This window comes from Balaenoptera acutorostrata, chromosome 2 (genome assembly GCF_949987535.1).
Source record: "Balaenoptera acutorostrata chromosome 2, mBalAcu1.1, whole genome shotgun sequence".
In the NCBI taxonomy this organism is placed as follows: domain Eukaryota; kingdom Metazoa; phylum Chordata; class Mammalia; order Artiodactyla; family Balaenopteridae; genus Balaenoptera; species Balaenoptera acutorostrata.
Window position 1 is genome coordinate 65,289,880 of NC_080065.1, and position 26,322 is coordinate 65,316,201.

At 35.2% G+C, this 26,322-nt stretch overlaps 1 protein-coding gene across 2 annotated transcripts in view; it reads right to left on the bottom strand.

The window, feature by feature from the left end:
* The window catches only part of AP3B1 (adaptor related protein complex 3 subunit beta 1), a 258,068-nt gene that overhangs the window by 208,558 nt on the left and 23,188 nt on the right, over positions 1-26,322 (bottom strand). For both annotated transcript variants that reach the window (XM_057541135.1, XM_057541134.1), the window contains exons 2-3: positions 15,111-15,186; positions 3,695-3,769 (exon numbers count right to left, since the gene is read on the bottom strand). In XM_057541135.1, coding sequence (XP_057397118.1) covers positions 3,695-3,769; positions 15,111-15,186 — 151 coding nt within the window. The remainder of the gene's footprint in view (positions 1-3,694; positions 3,770-15,110; positions 15,187-26,322) is intronic.

Sequence of the window (26,322 nt, forward strand, 5' to 3'; positions counted from 1 at the left end):
TTTGAAAATTAGTCCCAGTCATTTATCACACATTTATTCTTTGAAAGACATTAAGAAAACAAAAAGGCAAGCTACAGACTAGGAAAAAATAAATAATAGTAAATAACCATCAATCTGACAAAAGGCTTCTATCAGAATGAAGAATTTTTATACTCTAGACAAAAAAATTAAAAATAGGTTAAAGATCTGAACAGATATTTTAGAGTTTTATGACTGATCAAAAAGATCATGAAAAGATGCTCAACACCACTAAATATCAGGAAAATGCAATTAAAGGCACAATGAAACACCATTACGCATCCACCAAAATGGCTGAAGTCAAACTCTAACAACATCAAGTGTTGAAAGGGATATGAACTGACTGGAACTCCACACATTGCTGGTGGGAATGCAAAGGGCACAGCCACTTTGGAAAACTACATGGTGCTATTTTCTAAAAATTAAACATGTTCTTCCCAGACAATGCAACACATCTAAGCCTAGGTATTTACCCAAGAAAAATTAAAATATATGCCCATAAATAGCGTTTTATTCGATCCAAGTGTATTTCAATTGGTAAATTAAAAAACTGTGCAATATCCATATTATAGCAAAAAAAGGAACAAAACATGAATACATGAAACAGCACAAATGAATCTCAGTAGCCTAAGTAAAAGAAGTCAAACACAACAGCTTCTATACTCTATGATTTGATTTATAAAAAATTCTAGAAACGACAGAACTATACTGACAGAAAGCAGATCAGTAGTTGCATGAAGACACCATACACAAAAATTAACCCCAAACGGATCACAGTCCTAAATATAAAAGCTAAAAATATAAAACTCTTAGAAAAAAAAGACAAGTGTAAATCTTTGTGACCTTGAATTAAGCATCAGTTTCTTAGATATGACATCTAAAGCATAAGCAAAAATATATATATATATCAATAGCTGTCATCAAAATTAAAAACTTCTGTGCTTCATAGGGCATTATCAAGAAAATAAAAAGATAACCCACAAAATAGGAGAAAAATATTTGCAAATCATACATCAGATAAGGGTCTAGTATTCAGAATACATAAAAAAACTCTTAAAAATATACAATAAAAAGGCCAACAACCCAATTATAAAATGGGAAAAGGATCTGAATAGATATTTTTCTAAAGAAGATATACAACTGGCCAATAGATTCTCAACAATTTTCTATTAAGGAAATGTAAATCAAAATTTCAATGACATACCACTTCATACCCACTACAGTAGTATACAATCTAAAAGACAGACAATAATTTTTCTTTAAAAAAAGGTAAATAAGTGTTGGTGAGGATGTGGAGAAATCAGAACTCGCATACATTGTTGACGGAAACATAAAATGGTTACAGCTGCTCTGGAAAACAGTTTTGAAGTTCCTCAAAATGTTAAACACAAAGTTATTTCATGACCTAGCAATATCACTCCAAGGTATATATCCAAAAGAAATGAACACATATGTGCACACAAAAACTTGTACAGAATGTTTACAGCAACATTACTGACAAGAGCCAAAAAGTGGAAACAACCCAAATGTCCATCAACTGATGAATAAACAAAATGCAGTATATCCATATAATAGAATATTATTAAGCAAAAAAGGAGCAATAGAGTAATGATACATACTACGACATGGATGAACCCTGAAAACATTATGCTAAGTGAAAGAAGTCAGACACAAAAGCACATACTGTATAACTCAATTTATATGAAATGCCCAGAGTATGCAAATCCATGGAGACAAAAAGTAGATTAATGGTTGCCTAGGGCCAGGGGGTGTTGTGGAGTAACTGCTAATGTACATAACGTTCCTTGTTGAGGTGATAAAAATGTTGTGGAATTAGATGGTGGTGATGATTGCACAATTCTGTGAATACACTACACATCACTGAATTGTACACTTTAAAAGTGAGAAGTTTATAGCATGTTAATTATGTTTTGATAATCTTTTAAAAAGATGACTGATTCTTTAAAGTAAAAATAATAACCATGTATTTAGGGTGCTTTAGCATATTTAGAAGTAAAATGCATAAAATGGGAACAGACTGGAGGGAGCAAATAGAAATTTACCGATGTAAGAATATATGAAGGGGTATAATTATTTGAAACTAGACTGTGATAACTTAAAAATGTATACGTAAATCCTAGTGGTAGACTGTAGTAAGTTAAATATATATATTGTAGCCCCTAGAGTAAGCACCTACTGAATAAACAGAGGTACAGCTTCAAAAGTAATATCAATAATACTAGATTATAAGTGAAAAACCTTCCCCCCCCTTTTTTTTTTTAAAGGAAGGTGTGTCTGCCTCTTTTAACAAGTTACTTTAATTTTTATATATTTATTTATTTATTTATTTATGGTCGTGTTGGATCTTTGTTTCTGTGCGAGGGCTTTCTCCAGTTGCGGCAAGCGGGGGCCACTCTTCATCGCGGTGCGCGGGCCTCTCACTATCGCGGCCTCTCTTGTTGCGGAGCACAGGCTCCAGACGCGCAGGTTCAATAATTGTGGCTCACGGGCCTAGCTGCTCTGCGGCATGTGGGATCTTCCCAGACCAGGGCTCGAACCCGTGTCCCCTGCATTAGCAGGCAGATTCTCAACCACTGCGGCACCAGGGAAGTCCCTTTATCTTTAATTTCTACTACTTATACTCCATTTCCCTCCACCTAAAACAGCCTGCCCTGATGTCACCAGGTCCTTGAAAATATTCATCAATGGAGACTGCTGCTTCTCCCAAATTTACCAGACTGAAAAAGAGGAGTAGGCTTATTTCTTGATGCTCACAGCTGCTAGCATGGGCAAATATGAAACATGTGTGCTGGCATTTTCATTCTCATGCAGATATCACTACTTCCTACCGAGTAAACACACCCTCCTCAAAAACACTCCCTACATACCCCCAGACAATCACTACCCAACATCAGTTGAAGTTGAGACTCATGACCGATGTGGCCATTCAATCTTCATTACAACCTTCTGTTCTTTTGAAATACAAGGCATTTGCTCAGATCAACCTCTAATTCTCTTCATTGAACTTTTCATACTGCTCATCTTTCTCAATGGCTTCTACACTGACTCATATTTTTCTTTTGCACTCTATTAGAAGTCATTAGTCCATTTGACCTAACATTAATTACCTTGGCCTCAAAGTTCTGTGAATTCCTCTGTTTCAAATTCCATATACAAGCCTATACAGGGACCAGTAATTGAAGGCTCCCACTACATCCTGCCTTCTGCTCACCTCCTACTATACTGACGCAAGGTCTATCAGAACTAAGATGCTCCAGGAAGAGCACTAGATTTGGAGTTACAACACCTGGGTTCAATCCCTGCCCTGATACTGCTGGAATTTAGGTCTGTTTCACTGGACATAATGGTATCTTAAAATTAAGTCCCTAGAGCAGAATTTCAACTAAACTGGCTTCTAAGAATCTTCAACAAGTTACCACCCTTCACCCAGGTGAATTAATCTCAATTTTACTTTTCATATTCTCCACCAAAATTCCAAAGCTAAGATTGTCTACTTTGTATTCTATTTCACCTATTTAAGATTATGGACATTGTAACTGCATCGAAAATCTAGTGACACAAGTATCTTATAATATGTTGTGTTTCAAAGTAACTGAAAAGTATATGATTCTTTCACAATAAAAGGAATCATGAAAATTATGAATCAAAACAGTACCTCAATATTTTTACTGGCCACATTCTTCACAACAGCAGGAAACAGTTCAGATGCATTTTTCCCTTTTGCAATCATCTGAAGAATAAAAGTGGAATATTAGGGCTGAAATTTTTTTTTTAAATAAATTTATTTTATTTATTTATTTTAGCTGTGTTGGGTCTTCATTTCTGTGCGAGGGCTCTCTCTAGTTGCAGCAAGCGGGGGTCACTCTTCATTGCGGTGCGCGGGCCTCTCACTATCGCGGCCTCTCCTGTTGCAGAGCACAGGCTCCAGACGCGCAGGCTCAGTAGTTGTGGCTCACGGGCCCAGCTGCTCTGCGGCATGTGGGATCTTCCCAGCCCAGGGCTCAAACCCGTGTCCCCTGCATTGGCAGGCAGATTCTCAACCACTGCGCCACCAGGGAAGCCCTGAAACTTTTTTAAAATTAGTCATTTGAAAACAAAACATAAATTCTACATACATTAAATATTTAGAAGATAAGCTACAGAAACAAATAAGCTACAGAGTTAACAAACAACTCTTTTTGAGTCACCTTATTTATTCCAACTATCTGCAGCAAAGAACAAACAATCTCTTGGGAATCAATATAAATACACATAGACATATTAGGGAAGAAACAGTAATTTAAAGACATAATATTTACAATAGTTTTCTCTGGCTAATGGTGTTGTAAACACTTTTTAAATATTTGTACTCTTCTTTATTTTCCAAGTTCCTATATTAAAGATGTAATGCTTTTGCAATGGGGGTGGGGGTGGAGAATGAATGTTATTTTAAACAAACTACAATAATTCTTTCTCCTTCGGCTTTCTTTTTATAGATTCCCCTACTTCTCCAACCATTTTTTTCAAAGTTCCCTTCACCAGGTCCTCTTCCTTTCCCCACTAAAGTTCTGTGCACCAACATCTTTTCAGGCTACACTGTTCTACAATCTCTGAAACGCCTGAGATTTCATTCACCCTCAATGTGTTAACTCCTACCTCTACAGGGATCAACTCCCCAAACTCTAGCCCTAACTCTAGGCCCTAGTTCCACTTCTCTAACAACATTATTAGATGTCTTTCTCATGCAAAACTTGCTATGTCTAAAACCAAACCTATTTTTCCTGATAAAATGGCATTCGTGCTAGAATTTCCTATTTCCACCAATTTTCCCAGATACCAGAAACCATGGAATTATCTTGGTCTCTCCTCACATCTACACAGTAACCAGGTCCTGTTGCGAATTCTTAGCACACTCACATTAATCCCTTTCTCCTGTTACTATCCTAGTATAGGTCAATATCACCTACAGAGGACTTTTCCGACAATCTCCTCCTCCTGTCCATAACGTACATCACCGACAGATTAATATGCTCAAACTACCACTTTGCACGTCAGCTCCCCCTCAAAGGTCTCAAAAGCCCTTGACTGCCTAAGAGTCCAAACTATTTCATTTACTATTCAAATGACTTAATTGCATTAACATCCCTTTTAAGCTCATCAACCATTATTGTTCTACACCGATGTTATTATAAAAGTAAACTGATCTACTCACTTCTTGCACATTCTCTGGCTCCTCTATGCTGCTGCTCACATCATGCCCCCAACCCACTTCTTTTTACTTCTCTAAGTTCTACCCTTCTATCTAGAGTATCATCAAATTCTAATCATTCTCCTTTGCTAGAGCCATCTCCTAACACCTAGCCCACTATGGCGTCCAATCCTAATTTCCTCTAGAATTTTTTAATCTACATTTTTCATTTAGAATTTCCTGTGTGTTACCTTTTATTTCTATTTATTTCAGTTTTATGTCTACTTGTATTTCCATTTCCTTCACTCTCACTCCCAGAATATATCTTTATGTCTTTTAATAGTACGGACTTTGGTAGCCATAAAATAAAGTTTTAACTACAGGATAATTTTTTGGAAAAGGGATCTTGGGACTTCCCTGGCGGTCCAATGGTTAAGACTTTGCCTTCCAATGCAGGGGGTGCAGGTTCAATCCCTGGTCAGGGAGCTAAGATCCCACATGCCTCGGGGCCAAAAAACCAAAACATAAAGCAGCAGCAATATTGTAACAAATTCAATAAAGACTTTATAAATGGTCCACATCAAAAACTAAATAAATATATATATAAAGTCTAAAATACCATTTTAAAAAAAGGGGATCTTTATGAATTATACATCATATCTAAGAAACTACCTTAAAAAGGTAGAAGGCATTAGTTTTATAAATTTACAAAAATGTTTTATAAATACTATGTGACATTTTAAACAATAATCCCAGTTAACAATATCTCAGAAGACCTTTCTACATGACAGCTTTAGAACACTCTAATACAAACTAGTCTTTTCATTTTCTATTTCTTTACCTGTGAAATTATTTGACTATTCTGTGAAAACTTCTGAGTATTAAAGAAGGTTCACGAAATAGTGCAACTAAAGTATCTTTATATGACTTTTACAATTTTCTCATCTGTAAAATGAGGAGAGAGGGATTAAATGTTCTCTAGGGCCCCTTCCTTCAGTCATTCAGTAATTACCTAAAGTCAGAGATCCTATCCTATGATAGCCTACAACAAGGCTTCCCCAACTTTATTCTACAGAATGCTATTCAAAAAGATGTTAATACACAAGGGAGAAAAAAAAACCTATAGTCAAATTCATTCAACAGATATTTGCCGAGAGGATACTACATGCCAGGGACTATTCTAGGCCTTGGGGATATAACCGTGAACAATATAGTCTTTACCCATCGGAGCTGACCTTTTAATGAGGGTGAGGGACAATAAACAAATATAGTATGTGAGGTGGTAACAAGAGTACTATGGAGAAAGATAAAGAACTGCAGGAGAAATGGGAAGTGCTAGGGTAGGGGTGGGAGTTGCTCTTTTATGTTTTGGTTAGTGTTTGCACAGCATATATTTTTTAATCCTTATATTTTTAATCTATCTATGCCTTTATATTAAAAGTGGGGTTTTCCTAGAGAACGCACAGTTGCATCTTGATATTTTCACCAAATATGACAGTCTCTCTTGGTGACTTTATTTTTTTTTTTTATTTTATTTATTTTTTTTAAAACATCAGTGTTTTATTTATTTTTTTTTTTTAAATGCATTAATCTTTTTTTTTTTTTTTTTAATTTTTATTTATTTATTTATTTATTTATTTTTGGCTGTGCTGGGTCTTTGGTTCGTGCGAGGGCTTTCTCCAGTTGCGGCAAGTGGGGGCCACTCTTCATCGCGGTGCAGGGACCGCTCTTCATCGCGGTGCGCAGGCCTTTCACTATCGCGGCCCCTCCCGTCGCGGGGCACAGGCTCCAGAAGCGCAGGCTCAGCAGCCGTGGCTCACGGGCCCAGCCGCTCCGCGGCACGTGGGATCCTCCCAGACCAGGGCTCGAACCCGTGTCCCCTGCATTAGCAGGCAGATTCTCAACCACTGCGCCACCAGGGAAGCCCCTCTCTTGGTGACTTTAGATCACTTACATTTAATATAATTATTGATGTAGTTATATTCAGGTCTACCATTTTATTATCAGTTTTCTGTTTATTCCCTGTGTTTTGTTGCTCTGACTGCTGTTACCCTCATTATTTGGAAATTTTTTAGTATTTAATAATTTAACTTTTCTTTTTTATTTTAATTTTTATATTGATTATTTGACTATATCTTTTTGTATAATTTTTATTGGTTCTTCTTCTAGAGATTATCAGATAATTACATAGATGCACAAACACAGCTGACAGATATATATAGACAGGTAAGTCAAGATATGTCAAACCTTCCACAGTTTACTTAGAGTTAATATTTCACAAGGTCAAATAAAATGTAGAAACCTTTCAACCATATAGGCCCTTTTAATCTGACCTCCCCACTACTCTTTATGTTATAGCCATCATATATATTATATATACATCCATCGAAAACCTCTCAGACAATGGGATACTTAGGAGGATAAAATTAGTCCTTTACGGGTACCACACATTTACCATTTCTATTGGTCTCCCTCAAAATCCATCACATATTTCCCTTCAGCATGGAGAACTTCCATTAGCCTTTCATTAAAGCAGATAGGCTAGAAATACTCTACTATTTTTTTCTGCCTGAGAATGTCTCTATTCATCTTCATTCTTTCACTGGATAGAGAATTCTAGGTTAACAATTATTTTCTTTCAGTACTTAGTCATTCAGTTTATCCTGATTGGGGTTCATTGAGTTTCTTTCATCTATAAATTTAAGTCATTCATCAGTTTGGGAAGTTTTCAGCAATAATGTCTTCAAGTATTTTTTCTGCCCTAAAAAATATATGTTACATGGACATAGATGTTTTGGTATCATCCAACAAGACCTGAGGCTTTGTTCATCTCTTTTCTTTTTAATCTCTATTCTACGAATTGACTAATTTCTAAGTGATCTGTCTTCAACTTTTGACTCTTTCTTCTGTTATATCAATTCTGCTATTGAGTCAACCCAAGATATTTTTTTTATTTTTATTTTTTAAATTTATTTATTTATTTTATGGCTGTGTTGCGTCTTCGTTTCTGTGCCAGGGCTTTCTCTAGTTGTGGCAAGTGGGGGCCACTCTTCATCGCGGTGCGCGGGCCTCTCACTATGGCGGCCTCTCTTGTTGCAGAGCACAGGCTCCAGATGCGCAGGCTCAGTAATCGTGGCTCACGGGCCTAGTTGCTCCGCGGCATGTGGGATCTTCCCAGACCAGGGCTCGAACCCGTGCCCCCTGCACTGCCAGGCAGACTCCCAACCACTGCGCCACCAGGGAAGCCCAACCCAAGATATTTTTATTTCAGATATGATACTAGAACTTCCCTGGCAGCCCATTGGTTAAGACTCCATGCTGCCACTGCAGCGTGGCACAGGCTCGTTCCCTGGTCAGGGAACTAAGATCCCGCATGCCACTTGTTGTGGCCAAAAAAAAAAAGATATCCAGATATGACACTATACAAATGACAGAAATTTCAACAAATTTCTAATGGTGTGGTTCACTTGATATATTTTGGAAAACAACTATTTACCCGTTAGTTACTACCTGGGGGATAAGTAGATATAGGATATCCCTTTCCCTAGCGTAACTTATCATCCAATCATAAGTGGCCCTAATGTTACTCACTACTGAAGTTTAAAACAAGAGAAATGTCTATTTAAGTCTTTACCCATTTTTAATTGTGCTGTTTTTAGTTATTGGGTTATATGAGTTCTTTATATATTCTGGAGAGTCTGTATCAAATATATGATTAAAAATATTTTCTCCCATTCTGTAGGTTGCCTTCTCACTGGTTGCCAGTGTCATTTGATGCACAAAGTTTTAAATTTTGACATAGTCTAAATTATTTCTTTTGTTGCTCACCTTTTGATGTTATATCCAAGAATCCTTTGACAAATCCAATGTCATGGAAGTTTTTACCCTATGTTTTCTTCTATGAGCTTTATGTTTTTAGCTCTTACATTTAGGTCTTTGATTCATTTTTTCACTTATTCTATATATGGTATGAGGTAGGGGTCTAAAAATTCATTCTCTTGCACGTGAGTATCCAGTTTCCAAACACCATTTGGGGAAATTCTACCCCCACTGAATTGTCTTGCACCCTTGTTGAAAATAATTTGGCCATATAAGTGAGGGTTTTCTTTTAAGGCTCTCTATTGTGTGTATATGTCTCTCTATATGTCTGTCTTTATGTTGGTACCACACATTTTGATTACTGTAGCTTTGTAGTAAGTTTTGATTTCAGAAAGTGTAAGACTTCTTTGTTCTTCTTTTTCAAGATTGTTTTGGCCATTCAGAGTCCAGTAAGATTCCATATGAATTTTAAGATAGATTTTTCTATTTTTGCAAAAAACATCCCTGGGATTTTGATGGGAACTGCACTGAATATGTAGATAATTTTGGGAATACTGACATCCTAATAATATTAAGTCTTCCAATCAATGAACATGGGACATCTTTCCATTTATTTGTGTCTTAATTTCTTTCAGCAACATTTTAGCTTTCAAGGTACAAATCTTTTGCTTCCTTGGGTAAGACTATTCCTAAGTATTTTATTCTTTTTGATGTTACCATAAATGAGATTGTTTTCATAACTTCCTTTTAGGGTTGATGACTGTTACCACATAGGAACACAACTAATTTTTATGCGTTAATTTTGTATCCTGCAACTTTGTTGAATTTGTTCATTAGTTCTAAAAGTTTTTTGTGGACTCTTTAGGGTTTTCTAAATATAAAAGCATGTTGTCTGTGAATGAAGATAATTTTACTTCTCTCCCAATTTGGCTGCCTTTTATTTCTTTTTCTTACCCAATTGCTGTGGCTAAAACTTCCAATACTATGTTGAATAGAAGTGGTGAAAGTGGGCATCCTTGTTTTGTTCCTGAGCTTAGAGGAAAAACTTTCAGTCTTTCACCACTGAGTATGATGTTAGCTGTGAATTTGTCATATTTGGCCTTTAAAATGTTGAGGTAGTTTCCTTTTATTCCTAGTTTGTTGAGTGTTTTATCCTGAAAGGGTGCTGAATTCTGTCAAATGTTTTTTCTGTATCATTAAAATAAACTTGTTTTTTCTCCTTCATTCAGTTAATGTGGTGTATTACAATGATGATTTTCATGTTATTCATGTTATTTTTAAAATACTAAATAATTATCTAGGTCTAAAAATTCACATCTAGGGACTTCCCTGGCGGTCCAGTGGTTAAGACTCCGTGCTTCCAATGCAGGGGGCGCGGGTTTGATCCCCGGTCAGGGAACTAAGATCCCACATGCCACGCAGCATGGCTCCCCCCCAAAAAATTAAGATCTAAAAACATAATTAATGTTAAAAAGCATTAATCTTTTTTTAACTCAGCAAGATGAAGAGGAGAAATTGCACTTACTTTCTCAACAATTTCAACTAGCTTCATTTTTTACAGATATACAGATGGGGAGAAAATTCAGCATTTTTATTTTATAAATAATTACTAGTTAATTTACAAACCAGCAGTTAATTTTCAGACCCAACTGCAACTCTTAAGAATCAGCCCCCAAGAATAAATAGAGAAATAGAAAATGAACTGACCCTTGACTTCTATCCCAGAAAGTACTCTGAAGCAAAATTGACAGAAAACCCATTAAGGTTCTATAGGCATTACATCACTAGTAAAAATTCAGGCCTGCTAACCAGGAACTGGTCCTGATGTATATTAGCATGGCAGAAAAAACTTGACCCTTTTAAACAACTTCCAACCTAAGAACAAAAAAAGATGCCAACATCAGCCACAGGTTGAATCCTCTAAAGTATACACAGAACTGAAGCATCTTTGTTGAAGGGAGAAAGAGAACAAGGGGTAGGCAATCAGTCTCGAAAGATTTAGCCCAAAATGTTTATTATAATCATTAACTCAAGACAGTAAGAATTATGCATGCTTTTATTTTCTTCTTCTTATATGGACTTTCTCAAAATTTTTCTACAACAATAATATACTATTTGAATTTGGCTTAATTTTTTTTTTAAATATTAAACAAAAATATCTGGAACTTTGAAATTACCTTTAATTTTCTTAGGGTCAATAATATCCAACCAAATACCATGTAACATATACGGCTATGAAATACTATAGATCAATAACTCTAATTAGGAATTTTAAGAATCTTATCTATCAAAGAAAGGTTCAGATTTGCTCATTATCCCAAAACTACAAAGACAAGCAAACTAATCTGAGAAAGACCTTTAATATCCAACACTTACTAAAAGAAAATACATCAAAGATTTCAATACACCAAAATATTCCATTCTTTCAAAGACTCTGAATAATCAACTCATCAGTATTTTAGCTAAAAAACGTATTACAAGTTCACTATATGAAGCAATACATTTCAAATTCTTAGTTCACATTTCATCAAGCCAAGATAAAATACAAACATGTGCTTTAAATATTAGACACATATTTTTCAGAAATATCAAGAAAAATAACATATGTTATGTTTCAACTTGAGTCCTGCTGTGTAATAAGTGACCACAAGATTTTGAAGTAGGTAGCTTTTCTTCCCTAAGCATGCTTTGGCATACATGAGACTTTATTCAACACATGAACCACTGGAAACATTTCCCCATGATTCTAAATAAGCCTCAGATATTACCAAAGAAAGATAATAAAATGAACTGAAACTATCACTATGGTTTCTCTCTAGTAGATATTGCTGACAAGATGCTCTGTTGACTCGTAGGACTACCAACTATGAAAGATAGCCAGATGTGCACTGCCAGCATTTTTATATATATTAGAAAGTAATGTGGTAAAACAAATACAAAACACTTAAAATTTTGGCAGATTAAAATTTAGAAATGTATGAAGGTTTTTAACTAAGAAGCTAAGGTCTTAAAACTACTCTGTAATCATGAGGTGATAAAACCCCATATTCAGGGCTCATGAAACCTAAATTATGCAGAGAAATGTAAATATTGACAATTACATTTAAAAAATCCAAGAAATTTTGAAGCCAATATAATATTCTGCTAATTGACCTCTAGCAAACTACTTCCACCCAACAGATGTTTTGAAATGATGCATACATGTGCATACATGAACATAACATTTTAAAAATAATTTTTAAAGCTCCCACATAGAAATATGGTGCTAACTAGAAGTCGAACTAAAAACTGGACAGAAGTAAAGGTGAACAAATGATTGTTATAATATTTCACTGGAAAAAATTTCAAGAAAAATAACTATTAGTTATTTCATAAAAGAAGAAATTAGCAAACAATAACTGCTAGTTTAAAAGTGAAATACAGGGGAGGATGTATCTTACATAACCGTTGTGCTATGGGTTTGATTTTCCATTTTCTTCCCCAAAAGTTAAGTTAGAAAAGATCTGTGATGATGAACAGTTTCTCCTGAAAGAAAACTAGGTGACTGAATTTTGGAAGTACATCTTGAATCAGACCAACCATGCTCTTACTGAATTTTTAAGTTGCTGTTAGTTTGATATTAAAGCAAAATTAAAAGATGTCTTAGTTTTCCCCATGGAACTTTAATATGTCAAAAGCCATATTGTCTAAATGTGTTTCTTAGGCAAATACTGAGTAGTGTTTTAAATTCAGACATAGAGCTTCTACTGTGAACATGTAAGAATGATTACTATTCTTTTTAAAGACTTTTTTTCTTTTAATCATACATTCAGGAAATATTTTAATTTCATGGTCAAAGAATGGTGATAGGTAATACCTGTTGTTTTCTTTTCTAGTAACTAAGAGGAGACCCTTATTTTATTTGTTGTAGCAAATTCCTAAATGAAAACTGGGCAAATGGTATCATATCTGGCCAGCTGCAACCTCCTGCCTTGACCTTCCTTCCTAGGGTTTCTTTGTTGTTGGGACTCTTGATTAAGTGGCTTTGGGTTCATTTTGTAATTTTGCTAGTCATCAGCAAATTCACTTGTATGACATTATTGCCAAATGAGAACACAGTTGAATTACTGTGACTGTGGTGTAGGGTAGTGCCATGGAGAAAACCTTGTTTGTAGACATTTACCTATGTTCATTGACTTTATCTTATTAAAACCAATTACCATTAAAAAAATTGAAATACAGTATTTAATAGTATTCAAAGACAAAATATTTACAGAAACTATTAGCAAAATAATAGAACTTAAAATTTAACACTGAAAACTACACTACACTGTTGAGAGAAATTAAAAACGACTGAAACAAGAGATAGAATCATGATCACAGAATAAGACAAAATGGTGTTAAAAAGTTAATTCTCCCAAAATTAATCTATAGATTTAATGCAATTCCAATATAAATTCCAGTAGGCTTTTTTTCTTGTAGAAACCAATAAGCTTCTAAAATTTACATGGAAATGCAAAGAATATACAGCATAAACAAAGCTATCTTTTAGAAAACAGGAAGACTTACAGTATTTTATTTTAAGGCTACAGAAATCATGGGTGAGGAATAGGTAAACTGAGAGCCACAAAGATCCATGAACCAGAAGACAGAGTTCAGATGTAGATCGACAAACACACAGTATACTGATTTTCACTTGAGGCTGAAATTCAGTGGGGAAAGGACAGTTTAATAACAAATGGTGGAATATTTAGTAACAAATAGAGGAAAATCAGACATGCATTCGGCTCTTAACCTCACACCATACATAAAAAATAATGCAAAATGGATCATAGACCTAAACGTAAAAGCTAAAAACAAGAGGGGAAATCTTTGCAATCTTGGAGCAGGCCAAGATGGCTTAAATAACAACTCATGCTATGAATCTAGCTCGACCCTAATCAAAAACCTCAACAGGGGACAGAAAGAAAACTATAATCCAACATCACTTAAATACACAGAAATATATCTACTTGAACTCTACAGGTTATATTAAAACCAAGACTAGAACATTACAAATATTTCCAATAAAATCAGAAAAAAGATAGTGTTGTCTTCCACCACCACTACTATTCAACATCATAGTGGAGCTTTATCCATGCAAAGAGAGGAGAAAAACAAATGAGAGATAAAAATATTTGAAAATATAATATAAATCTGTCATAACTTCTGGACAATGTAATTAAGTATCCAGAAAACCAAGCAAAGAAACCAAAAAACTACCAGATCTAAGAAGAGAGTTCACTGAGAAGGCCAAATGCAAGAAAAGAAAAGTCATTTGTTTTCCTATACACCAGTAATAATTAATTTTGAAAATATAATGAAGGGAACCATTCATAATGGCGACCAAAATTTAAAAGTACACAGGAATGAATCTAACAAGGAATGCTTAAGATTCCCTATGATTAGAAACTATAAAATATAAATATAATGCTACTGAAAGACAGGAAAAGAGGGAGGGAAGGGAGATGGAAATACACAAATTCCACATTACCTTAATCAAAATCCAAAAACAACTTTTAACAGAACTTGACAATTTGATCCTAAAGTTTATCTGGAAGATGAAACTTTTACTTTTTATACCTCAATATTATTTGAAAATTTACAAATACATATTTGTGCCACTTCCATAATAAAATAATTTTTTCCAGATCTATGGAGATATAATTGACACAGAACATTATGTAAGTTTAACATGCCAACAGGTACATGAAAAGATGCTCAACATCACTAATTATCAGGGAAAAGCACATCAAATCCACAATGAGGTTATCACCTTAAACCTGTTAGAATGGCTATCTCCGAAAAGACAAGAAATAACAAGTGTTGGTGAGGATGTGGACAAAAGGGAAACACTGTGCACTGCTCGTGGTAAATTGGTAAATTGGTAAATTCAAGTTTCTGAATTTTGTCACTTCATTACTTCCTCCAAAACATTTTAGACAGGAAATTTTAAGTTAATAATAAAGGGTAGATTTGGTATTTAACATATTCTTTAACATATATTTTTAATATATCACTACTTGTCATTTATCCAAAAGTCGAAATGATCTACTATTTTACCTACCCCAACAATCCGTTTCATAGCATCCAATTTAGCAGAATCTTTGTTGCTCTCTAACATTTGCTTTAGATCTTCATTCCTATACAAAAGAAAAGAAAAAATTACATATTTAGATTTTTACATTACACAGGTATTAAAACATATAATTTTAATAATATAAGAATTAGAAATAACCTGATGCACAATGTTACATTACTACTTTGTTATTTATAATTAAATATGTATTTCTCATCTAACCCTACCAAATAATATCAAAGTGCTATGTTGTCACAAAGCCCATCAATAAAACAAAAATATAAAACTGTACCTCAATTCTGGGCAAAATATCAACAATCAGAGGCATACAGATTCTCTCATCCCAAAATTTCTCTTGTATAATCATCAGAAAAAAAGAGATAATAAAAATTCTTGAATCAGCACTAAAATATTTTCATAAGCCAAAATGTAAGATCTTTCAGGACTTTCCTGACGGTCTAGTGGTTAAGACTTTGCCTTCCAACGCAGGGGGCGCAGGTTCCATCCCTGGTGGGGGAGCTAAGATCCCACATGTTTCCGGACCAAAAAAACCAAAACATAAAACAGAAGCAATATTGTAACAAATTCAATAAAGACTTTAAAAAAAATGGTCCACATCTTTAAAGAAAAAAAAAAAAAAAAAGAACCAATAGCAGTTATTTCTGCTTAATATGACTTCCCCCAAATAAACTGTTATTCAAAATAGAAATGCAAAGAATTCCCCATAACAGGAAAAAAAAAAAAATGTAAGAACTTTCTTCAGAATATGTCAAGAAAGAGCACGGAATGAAGAAAAGCTATGTGTCATTCACACATCCTTTTTTCTCCCTAGCTCGCAAAAAGAAAAAAACATAAATCTGTAGGGGAACCCACATTGATACTCCCTAATTCAAAGAATTAAGTTAAGGCAATTTTAACATGTAAATGAGAGGATGAGGTAATGAACCAGAGTAGTTAGTGATAAGGATGAAAATGTAGGACAAATTCAGGAACTTCTTGGAAGTTGAAATCAGTGGGATGCAGTGACTGAATGTAAAGGATAAGACAGGCACTCAATAAGGATGCCCCCATTCCCAGCTTGGATAACCAAGCAGATGATGATGTTACCAAGTAAGATAACTTTGCTGCAGTGGTAGACATTGTCTCCTTTCCAAAGCTACTTGCTATACAAACATCCTTAAAAGATAATTTAGAACAAAAACAATCAATGCCTTCATATAGAAGGGCTGCAAAAAGGAGAAAACCCCACACAGAATTGCCTCCCAATATTTTTTTTTTGGCTTACAACTGACCTGCTCCTATTCTTCAAAGTGAGTGTTCCCCCCAGCAATTAAAAAATCCCTCCCAGCAAAAAAAAAATTCATAATTTGTAATATCTAATCATTTTTCCTTCAACACAGAAAAACAGAATTTTTTAAAGTTATTATATAGCTAGACAAAGAGTTCTTAGACTTGACACCAAAAGCACAGTCCATAAAAGGGAACACTGATTAATTAATTTCATCAAAATTTAAAACTTGTTCCAGGGAATTCTCTCTTAAGAAGAAGAAAAAAACAAATTACAGACTGGCAGAAAATGTTTGTAACCACATATATGCAAAAGACTAGTATCCAGAATATAAAAAGAACTCCCAAAACTCAACAGTAAAAAAACAACCAATTCAATCAGAAAAGGGGCAGAAGACATTGTTACAGACTGAATTGGTGCCCCCCCAAAGTTCACATGCTGAAGCCCTGACCCTCAATGTGACGTTACGTGGAAATAGGGCCTTTAAAAAGAGGTAGCTAACATTAAATGAGGTCATAAGGATGGGATTCTAATCCAAAAGGACTGGTGTCCTAAGACAGAGAGTGGTGCACATGCACAGAAAAAAGGCCATGTGAGAACACAGTGAGAAGACAGTCACCTGCAAGGCAAGGAGAGAGGCCTCATGAGAAAACAAACTTGCCAACACCTTGATCTTGGACTTCCAGCCTCCTGGAAGAACTGTGAGAAACTATGAGAAATAAATTTAAGCCATCCAGTCTATGGTATTTTGTTATGGCAGCCTTAACAAACTATTACAGATTCTGGTAACAAGAAGTGAAGTGTTCATGTAATAAATACCTAAAAATGTGGAAGTGGCTTTGGAACTGGGCAACAGGTAGAGGCTGGAACAGTTCTGAAGTGCATGTGGTTTTTTTCTTAAAACATGCCTTGAAGAGACTATTGGTAAATATATGGAGTTAAAGGTGATTCTGATGAGATCTCAGATGGAAATGAGGAACATATTACGGGAAACTGGAGAAAAGGCAATCCTTATTATAAAGTGAAAAGAACTTGGCCCAACTATGTTCCAGTGTTTTGTGGAAAATAGAAGTTAAAAGTGATGAACTTGAATATTTAGCCGAGGAGATTTCTAAGCAAAGTGTGGAAGTCACAGCCTGGTTTCTCCTTACTGCTTACAGCAAAATGAGAAAGAAAGATAAATTGAAGGAATTGTTAAGCAAAAAAGGAACTAGAACTTGAAGATTTGGAAAAATCTCAGCTTATCCATGTTGCAAAAATCAAGCAAGTGTCTTCAGAAGAGAACACCAGAGAACACTGAAAAATCATTTGATAACGAAATCACGGATGCCCCTCGTGGATTTAATCAGACATCTCAGCTGAAACCAGGAATAGAGATGGGATTATACCAGCAGAGACACTACCAGTTTGGACTAAAAGGAAGAGTTGGGACAAAACAAAGGAAAGCTGGATTCTACAGGACAGGACAATGTGAGGACACAGAGAGAAGACAGCCATCTGCAAGCCAAGGAGAGAGGCCTCAGAAGAAATCAAACCTGCCAACACCTTGATCTTGAGTCCCAGATTCAAATGTGAGAAATAAATGTCTGTTGATCATGCTACTCAATCTGTGTTATTTTGTTATGGCAGGCCTAGTAAACTAATACAGACATCAACAAACAATTCACTGAAGGAGATAAACAAATGGCAAAAAGCACATGAAAAAATATTCAACTTAATTAGCCATTAGCAAATTAAAACCACAGCAAGATATCACTGCACACATATCAGAATGGCTCACTTAAATAAAATGGTGGCAACACCAAATGATAGTGAGGATGTGGAAGAACTGGATTGCTCACATACTGCTAGTGGGCATTGTAAAAGGTTATAGCCACACTGGCAGTTTAGCAGTTTCTTACAGAACTAAACCTGCAATTACCATACAAGCCAGTAATTGCACTCTTGTGCATTTATCCCCAGGAAATGTTAAATTTATACTCATGCAAATATCTGTATTCAAGTATTCATAGCAGCTTTATTCCTACTAGCCAAAATGGAAAAAACCCTTCTGGAAACAACCCAGATGCCCTTCAATCAGTGGATGGTTCAACAAACTGTGGTACACCCACAGCATGGAATACCACTCAGCAGTAAAATGAAACAAGCTATTGACATCTCAACAACTCTGATTAATCTCCACAGAAGCATACTGAGTGAAAAAAATTAATCCTAAAAGGTTACATACTGTATTACTCCATTTATACAACATTCTTGAAATAACAAAATTATAGAAATGGACAAAGATTAGTGGTTGCTGAGGGTAAGGACAAGAAGCAGGAAGCATGGATATAAAATTACAACACAAGAGATCCCTATGGTGATGAAACTGTTGTATCTTTACCTTTGGGGTGGCTGCATGAAACTAGAGATGTGATTAAATGGGAACAGAATACCACCCCAACACACACACACAAATAAGTACAAGTAAAACTGGAGAAATCTGAACAAGACTGGTGAAGTATGTCAATGTCAACATCTTGGTTGTGATATTGTACTATAGTTTATCATTGAAAGAAACTGAGTAAGGGGTACACAGGATCTCTCTGTATTATTTTTTATACCTGCATATGAATCTACAATTATCTCAAAATCAAAAGTTATTAGAAAAAAGTTATATGATAATTACAACTCATTTATAAGAAGAGAAGCCAATTTTTAAAAACGGTCAAAAATTTTGAATAGATATTTCACACAGTAAGATTAGGAATACCACTAAGTACATGAAAAGATACTTAAGGTCATTAACTATCAGAAAATGCAAATTAAATGAGATACCATTACACACCCATGAGAATAGATGAAAGACAATGACAATAACAAATGTTGCCAAGACTATGGAGCAACTAGAACTCTCACACACTGCCAGTAGCAATGCAAAACAGTACAACCACTTTGGAAAACTGGGAGTTTCTTACAAATTTAAACATAAACCTACTATGTGATCCAGTCATTCCACTTCCCAGAGAAATAAAAACATATTTCCACATAATAACTTAAATGAATATTCATAGCAGCTTTATACATATTAAAAAACTAGAAACAATCTAAATGTCGATCAGCATAATGTGATTTAGCCATACACTGGAATACAACCCAGCACTGAAAAAGAAATAACTACTGATACATGCAACAAGATGGATGAATTCTCAAAATCATTATGTGAGTGAAAGACACCAGACACAAAAGAGCATAATTTAATTCATTTAAAGTACTAGAAAATGCAAACTAATCTGTAGTGATAAAACCAAGATCAGTGGTATCATAGGCAAAAGGAAAAGTGGACATGAAAGGGACATTAAAAAATTTCTTATTCTATAAGAAGATGGAAATGTTCTGTATCTTCTTAACTGTGGTGGTGATTTTACAGGTGTATACATCTGTCAAAACTCATCTAATTATAATCTTTAGGTGGGTAATTTGTTGTATGCAAATTATACCTCCATAAAAATGATATTAAAAAGTTTCACAGGGGCTTCCCTGGTGGCGCAGTGGTTGAGAATCCGCCTGCCAATGCAGGGGACACGGGTTCAAGCCCTGGTCTGGGAAGATCCCACATGCCGCAGAACAGCTAGGCCCGTGAGCCACAATTACTGAGCCTGCGCGTCTGGAGCCTGTGCTCCACAATAAGAGAAGCCGCGACAGTGAGAGGCCCGCACACCGCGATGAAGAGTGGCCCCCGCTTGCCGCAACTAGAGAAAGCCCTCGCACAGAAACGAAGACCCAACACAGCCATAAATAAATAAATAAATAAATAAATAAATAAATAAATAAATAAATAAAAATTTTTAAAAATGTTTCACAGTGTTTTATTCACGTGTGAATAAGACACTAATCCTCCAAAACAAGACTAAAAGTCATATATCTATTTCTGAGAAATACATTATTAAGGATGAGATAAGCCACATTTTCATACTGTGAAATTAGAGTATCACATTTAAGTTTCAAGCTTAACGCAAGAATTTATTTATTTATTTATTTATTTTTACAGGTTTTTTTAAATGTTTTGGTTTATTTTATTTATTTACTTTTGGCTGCATTGCATCTTCATTGCTGTGCGTGGGCTTTCTCTCTAGCTGTGGTGAGCGGGGGCTACTCTTCGCTGTGGTGCACGGGCTTCTCACAGCAGTGGCTTCCCTTGTTGCGGAGCATGGGCTCTAGGCGTGCAGGCTTCAGTAGTTGTGGCACACAAGCTCAGTAGTTGTGGCTCGTGGGCTCTAGAGTGCAGGCTCAGTAGTTGTGGTGCACGTGCTTAGTTGTTCCGCAGCATGTGGGATCTTCCCGGACCAGGGATTGAACCCGTGTCCCCTGCATTGGCAGGCAGATTCTTAACCACTGTACCACCAGGGAAGTCCCTTATTCAAGAATTTAAATCACTGAATTTTATTTTAGGACGTCAAAGGAAAATTCTCTTAAATGACTATAAGAAAATTGATAAGAAACTAAGACTGTAGTATTACCAACAGTAACTACTTGTACTGTTTATTAGTTTATGATTAGCAATTTTTAAGTTTCTACAACAAACTCTCCAGAAAAGAGACTTAAAAATTTACTCCACATAGCTCCTTCCTGCAATATGGTTCAAGCACACGCACACATGCGCACACACACACACACACACACACAAAAGTATCAGAAGCCCTTTCATCTCAGCTTAAGCTTAAAAGTAGGTGACAAGAGCTTCCTTGACTACACCAAATAGACAGCCTTGACAAAAAAGCTTTACTTTGTACATTTTACAAATTTAGGCCTAATGTAGGCAAGTAAGCACTAACCAATAATGAATGACTGATCATGTGTTATTATGGGCTGAGTTGTGTCCCTTCTGAAATTCCAATGTTAAAATCCTAACCCCCAATACCACAGAATATGAATGTATTTGTAGATAGAGTCTTTAAAAAGGTCATTAAATTAAAATAAGGTCAACATGGGTTGGCCCTAATCCAATAGGACTGATTTTTTACAAGAAGAGCAGATTAGGACAGATACATAAAGACGAAAAGATGATCATGTGAGGGCACAGCAAGAAGGTGGCTATCTGCAAGCCAGGGAGAGAAGCCTCAGAGGAAACCAAATCTGCCAAAACCTTGATCTTAGATTTCTAGTCTCCAGAATCCAGGGAAAATGTATTTCTGTTAATTAGGCCACCAAGTCTGTGGCATTTTGTTATGGCAGTACTAGCAAACTAACATATAAGTTAAATGTTTCAAACTGTCATGGCAGTAAAAAATAAATAAATAAACAAATGGAAGCTAAGTATATTTTTCCCAAAAAGAGTAGAGGCAATGGGATTTACTATGAAAAAAATTTCCCTTTCTTTCCAAGTAGCTCATAAAATTAAATGCAATGGTGACCACTAGCAGGACACAAAAATAATTAAATAATTACAATAACTACTTTTCTCTAATTAAAAATACAGCTAGAAAATATATAAATAGTAAGATAGGAACATATAAGAACTACATCCGAGGATATACGTCTACCAAATATAAAATACTATAACTGTTCTCTGTAATGAATTCAGAATCCCTTCTTAAAACTTGTTCTTTCACATTGCACTATTAATTGAAAAGGAACAAAAATCAATGAAACCACAAATGAGGTTTTTTCCCCTCTAATTTTTGTTGTTTTCCTATTTTACTTACTGACCATGTAGACTTTTACGAATGAAAAAACAAAAACCTAAATGAAACTTTTAAAAACTTTGGAGGAATAAGAAAGTGAAAAAAGCTGAAGTAATTAGATAAGAAGTAAATACAAAGAAAATGTGACCACACATATACATGTCAAAAAAAGAAAGAAAATTCATTTTCTCATGTCTGATCCCTTTTTTCCCCAAGAGTGTTCCACCAATCTTCTCCACCAGTGTTATCTGGAGAGAGAAGTGAGCAATGAAGAATAATGAAGTGTCAATTTTTAGGACATTCCAACCTCTAACCCCAGGTGCAATCGTGTTCATGGCCTAATGGAAACTTGGTTTGTTCCTCTAAAGCTCGAGATGCCACAGTCCCCTTCCCAACCACCTTTAGGTCCTGACCCACTCTCTCAAACTAAACACAAGAAAACACGAATTCGATATTAAAGCCAAAGGTTTTGCTCTTCATGTTTAACAGAAAAGATGGTCTTCAAAACCAATACAAATATCTTTTGTGTTAACTCGCGTAGAGAGCTAATAACTTTGAGGTTCAGAGAAGAGACAAGAAAATCCTAGGCACTGTTTCAAACTGATGTAATATTCAACTTCTCAGATATGTCATAAACACCTACTGAAAATTCTGATATAAATTACATATCTCTACACAAATTCCTCTCTGCTTGTCACCAAAACAGTAAAGACTGGGTGGAAGTTAATACCATAACACCTAGTTTACCCTCAAAATATGTTCACTTGTATTGAGCCATTTTAGGTCTATATCCTTTGTTATATGGATTCAAATATGGCCTATTAACATGTATTACTACATTAATCTTAGAAATTGAGAAATTCTTTTTGCTAAACATCAGAAGAGTTGATTCAAAATAATACTGAATTAGTAATATTTTCATTAACTCTTTACCAAAAACCAATATGTGTTTCAAGTATGGTTTTTTAATTTACCTAGTTCTTCATTTACCTATTTATCTGTAGCTATCCAGCTTTGAGCATTAAAATACCAACTTTATTTTTACATAAGTGACATCTTGTGGTGTTAAGCGGTATAACTTTTCCTTTTATGATCAAAATATGCCTTTTTTTATAGTTTCAACGACCAGAGAAAAATATGTAACTGGAAGGTTAAAGGAAATCTTACTATTACCAAGAAGTCACTTTTACTTCAGTACCAGTATAAAACAGCAACTATAATCGAAAAGCAAATTTTTACCAGTTACCTTTCAGAATGTAAGAAGTTGCAGGGCTTTTACATTGTATAAATTACCTCTTTTTAAAAATATCTGTAATTCATAGCTCATTAAAACCTTCTACTCCTTTGAAAGGCAGTGTAAATTAAGGGGAATATTAACACTATGTAGCACTGTACACTATCTCAGTGCTTCTCCAAGTATGATCTGAGAAAGATTGGTCCAAGAACCATTACCAATCCACAAATTTTTGTTACTAATACATAAGGAAATATAAAAAGAAACTGAGAGCAAGCACTTAGAGCAATTCAACAGTGTAATTTTATATTTTTGAATCTAATAGAAAATTGGGGCTTGCATTTTGCATGTTTTTTTCCATTTCATTTTTCTAGCAATTTATTTTTTATAGTATTTTACATAAGTATCCATCCATAATGGATTGGAAATTTTTAAAAAAGGCCCTTCACCAGTTTGAGAGCACTGCACTACACAATTACTTCCTTCTCCCTCAAAAGAATCACCAAAATTTGTGTACTACAGAAAGCAACACCTGAAATTTAAATCCAGGAATGATGGATAAAGAAAAGTGATAAGGAATAGTGACAAATAATTTCCTTATTTAAAAATCCAATGCAAAAATCTCATGAGTACTTTTTTTGGCTTTTTCTCACTTTTTAAAAAAATTTTTATTGGAGTATAGTTGCTTCACAACATTGTGTTAGTTTCTACTGTACAGCAAAGCGAATCAGCTATACATATACATATATCCCCTCTTTTTTGGATTTCCTTCCTATTTAGCTCACCACAGAGCACCGAGTAGAGTTCCCTGTGTTATACAGTAGGTTCTCATTAGTTATCTATTTTATACATAGTATCAATAGTGTATATATGTCAATCCCAAGCTCCCAATTCATCCCACCCACCCCCCTTCCCCCTTGGTATCCATAGGTTTGTTTTCTATGTCTGTGTCTCTATTTCTGCTTTGTAAATAAGATTGTCTATACCAATTTTTTCAGATTTCACATATATGTGTTAATATATGCTATTTGGGGACTTCCCTGGTGGCGCAGTGGTTAAGAATCCACCTACCAATGCAGGGGACATGGGTTCGAGCCCTGGTCTGGGAAGATCCCACATGCCGCGGAGCAACTAAGCCCATGTGCCACAACTACTGAGCCTGCGCTCTAGAGGTGGCAAGCCACAACTACTGTTTCTGCTAGAAACAGCAGAAGATAGAATTATTGAATGTGAAGGCAGGTCAAGAGAAATTATACAATTTGAAGCACCCAGAAATAAAAGAATGGAAAACACCAAACAGCACATCAGAGACACGTAGAATATGGTCAAAATATCTAACATACTTTTAATTAGAGTACTAAAAAGAGAAGGGAGAGAGAAAGAATGGGACAAAAGCAACATTTCAAAAGTTAATGGCTAAGGGCTTCCCTGGTGGCGCAGTAGTTAAGAATCCACCTGCCAATGCAGGGGACACGGGTTCGAGTGCTGGTCCAGGATGATCCCACATGCCACAAAGCAACTAAGCCCATGCACCACAACTACTGAGCGTGTGCTCTAGAGCCCACAAGTCACAATTACTGAGCTCACGTGCCACAACTACTGAAGCCCGCGCACCTAGAGCCTGCGCTCAACAAGAGAAGCCACCGCAATGAGAAGCTCATGACCACAATGAAGAGTAGCCCCCGCTCGCTGCAACTAGAGAAAGCCTGTGCACAGCAACGAAGAGCCAACGCAGCCAAAAATAAATTTATATTAAAAAAAAATTAACAGCTAAGAGTTTTTCCAAACTGATGAAAGATGTAAACCCACATATTTTAAAATCTTAAGAAAACAGGAAAAACATAAAGAAAACTACACGAGGCCTAGCATAGCCAAACTGCTGAAAATCAAGACAATGAGAAAAATCTTAAAAGCATGTAAGAAAAAAAGACATTTCCTTAGGGAAAGGGTCAACAAAACTTTTCAGTAAAGGGCCAGATAGTAAATATTTTAGGCATTACAAGAGGCCATACCGTCTCTGATGATTGCAGAGTAAAATCAGCTATGTACAATACATAAGTAAATGGGCATGGCTGTGTCCCAATAAAACTTTATTTATACAAATGGGCAGACCATAGTTTGCTAATCCCTGTTTTAAAAGGACCAACAATAATACTGAAAGTCAACTTTTCAACAGACTTTATAGAGGCCAGAAGACAATGAAATGACATCTTTTAAAAGCTGAAAGAAAAAAAGGCCAACATACAATTCTATACCACTGAAAATATCCTTCAAAACTGAAGGTGAAAAAAAGTGGTTTTCAGACCAATAATTGCTGAGGATCTGCTGCCAGGACATAAAAGGATATGATTTCCAAAGGAAGATAAAATAATTCAAAATTTATATGCAATTTGTATGTATTCTAAATTTATAGCTTCCATCTATAAAGCAAAACCTGATAGAACTAATAGAAGAAAGCAAAACCTGATAGAACTAATAGAAGAAAGACATGTATCCACAATCATGATTGGCAATTTTAACACACCTCACTTAGACAGAACAAGCAGGTAAAAAATTCAATAACGATGTAGAAAATCCAAACACAAATAACCAACTTAACCTGACACGCACAGAACTATATCCAACAACTGCAGAATAAACATTCTTTTCGAGTACACACAGAACATTTACCAAAATAGACTATACGCTGGATAAGATCTTAAATTTCAAAGGTCTAAAATCATATAAGGTATGTGGAATCTAACTAAAAATCAATAACAGAAAACTAACTAGAAAATGCTCAGATGTCTGGAAAGATAAGCAACACACTTCAAGTGACCTACAGGCCAAAGAAGAAATCATCAGGGAAATTAGAAAATATTTTGAACTGACTAATAAAACTGCAACATTTCACAACTCATGAGATATGGCAAAAGCAGTACTTAAAGTAAATTTATATTTCTAAATGAAATATAAAAGAAGAAAGACTGAAAATCAATATTCTAAGCTTCCATTTCAGGAAACTAGAAAAAGAAC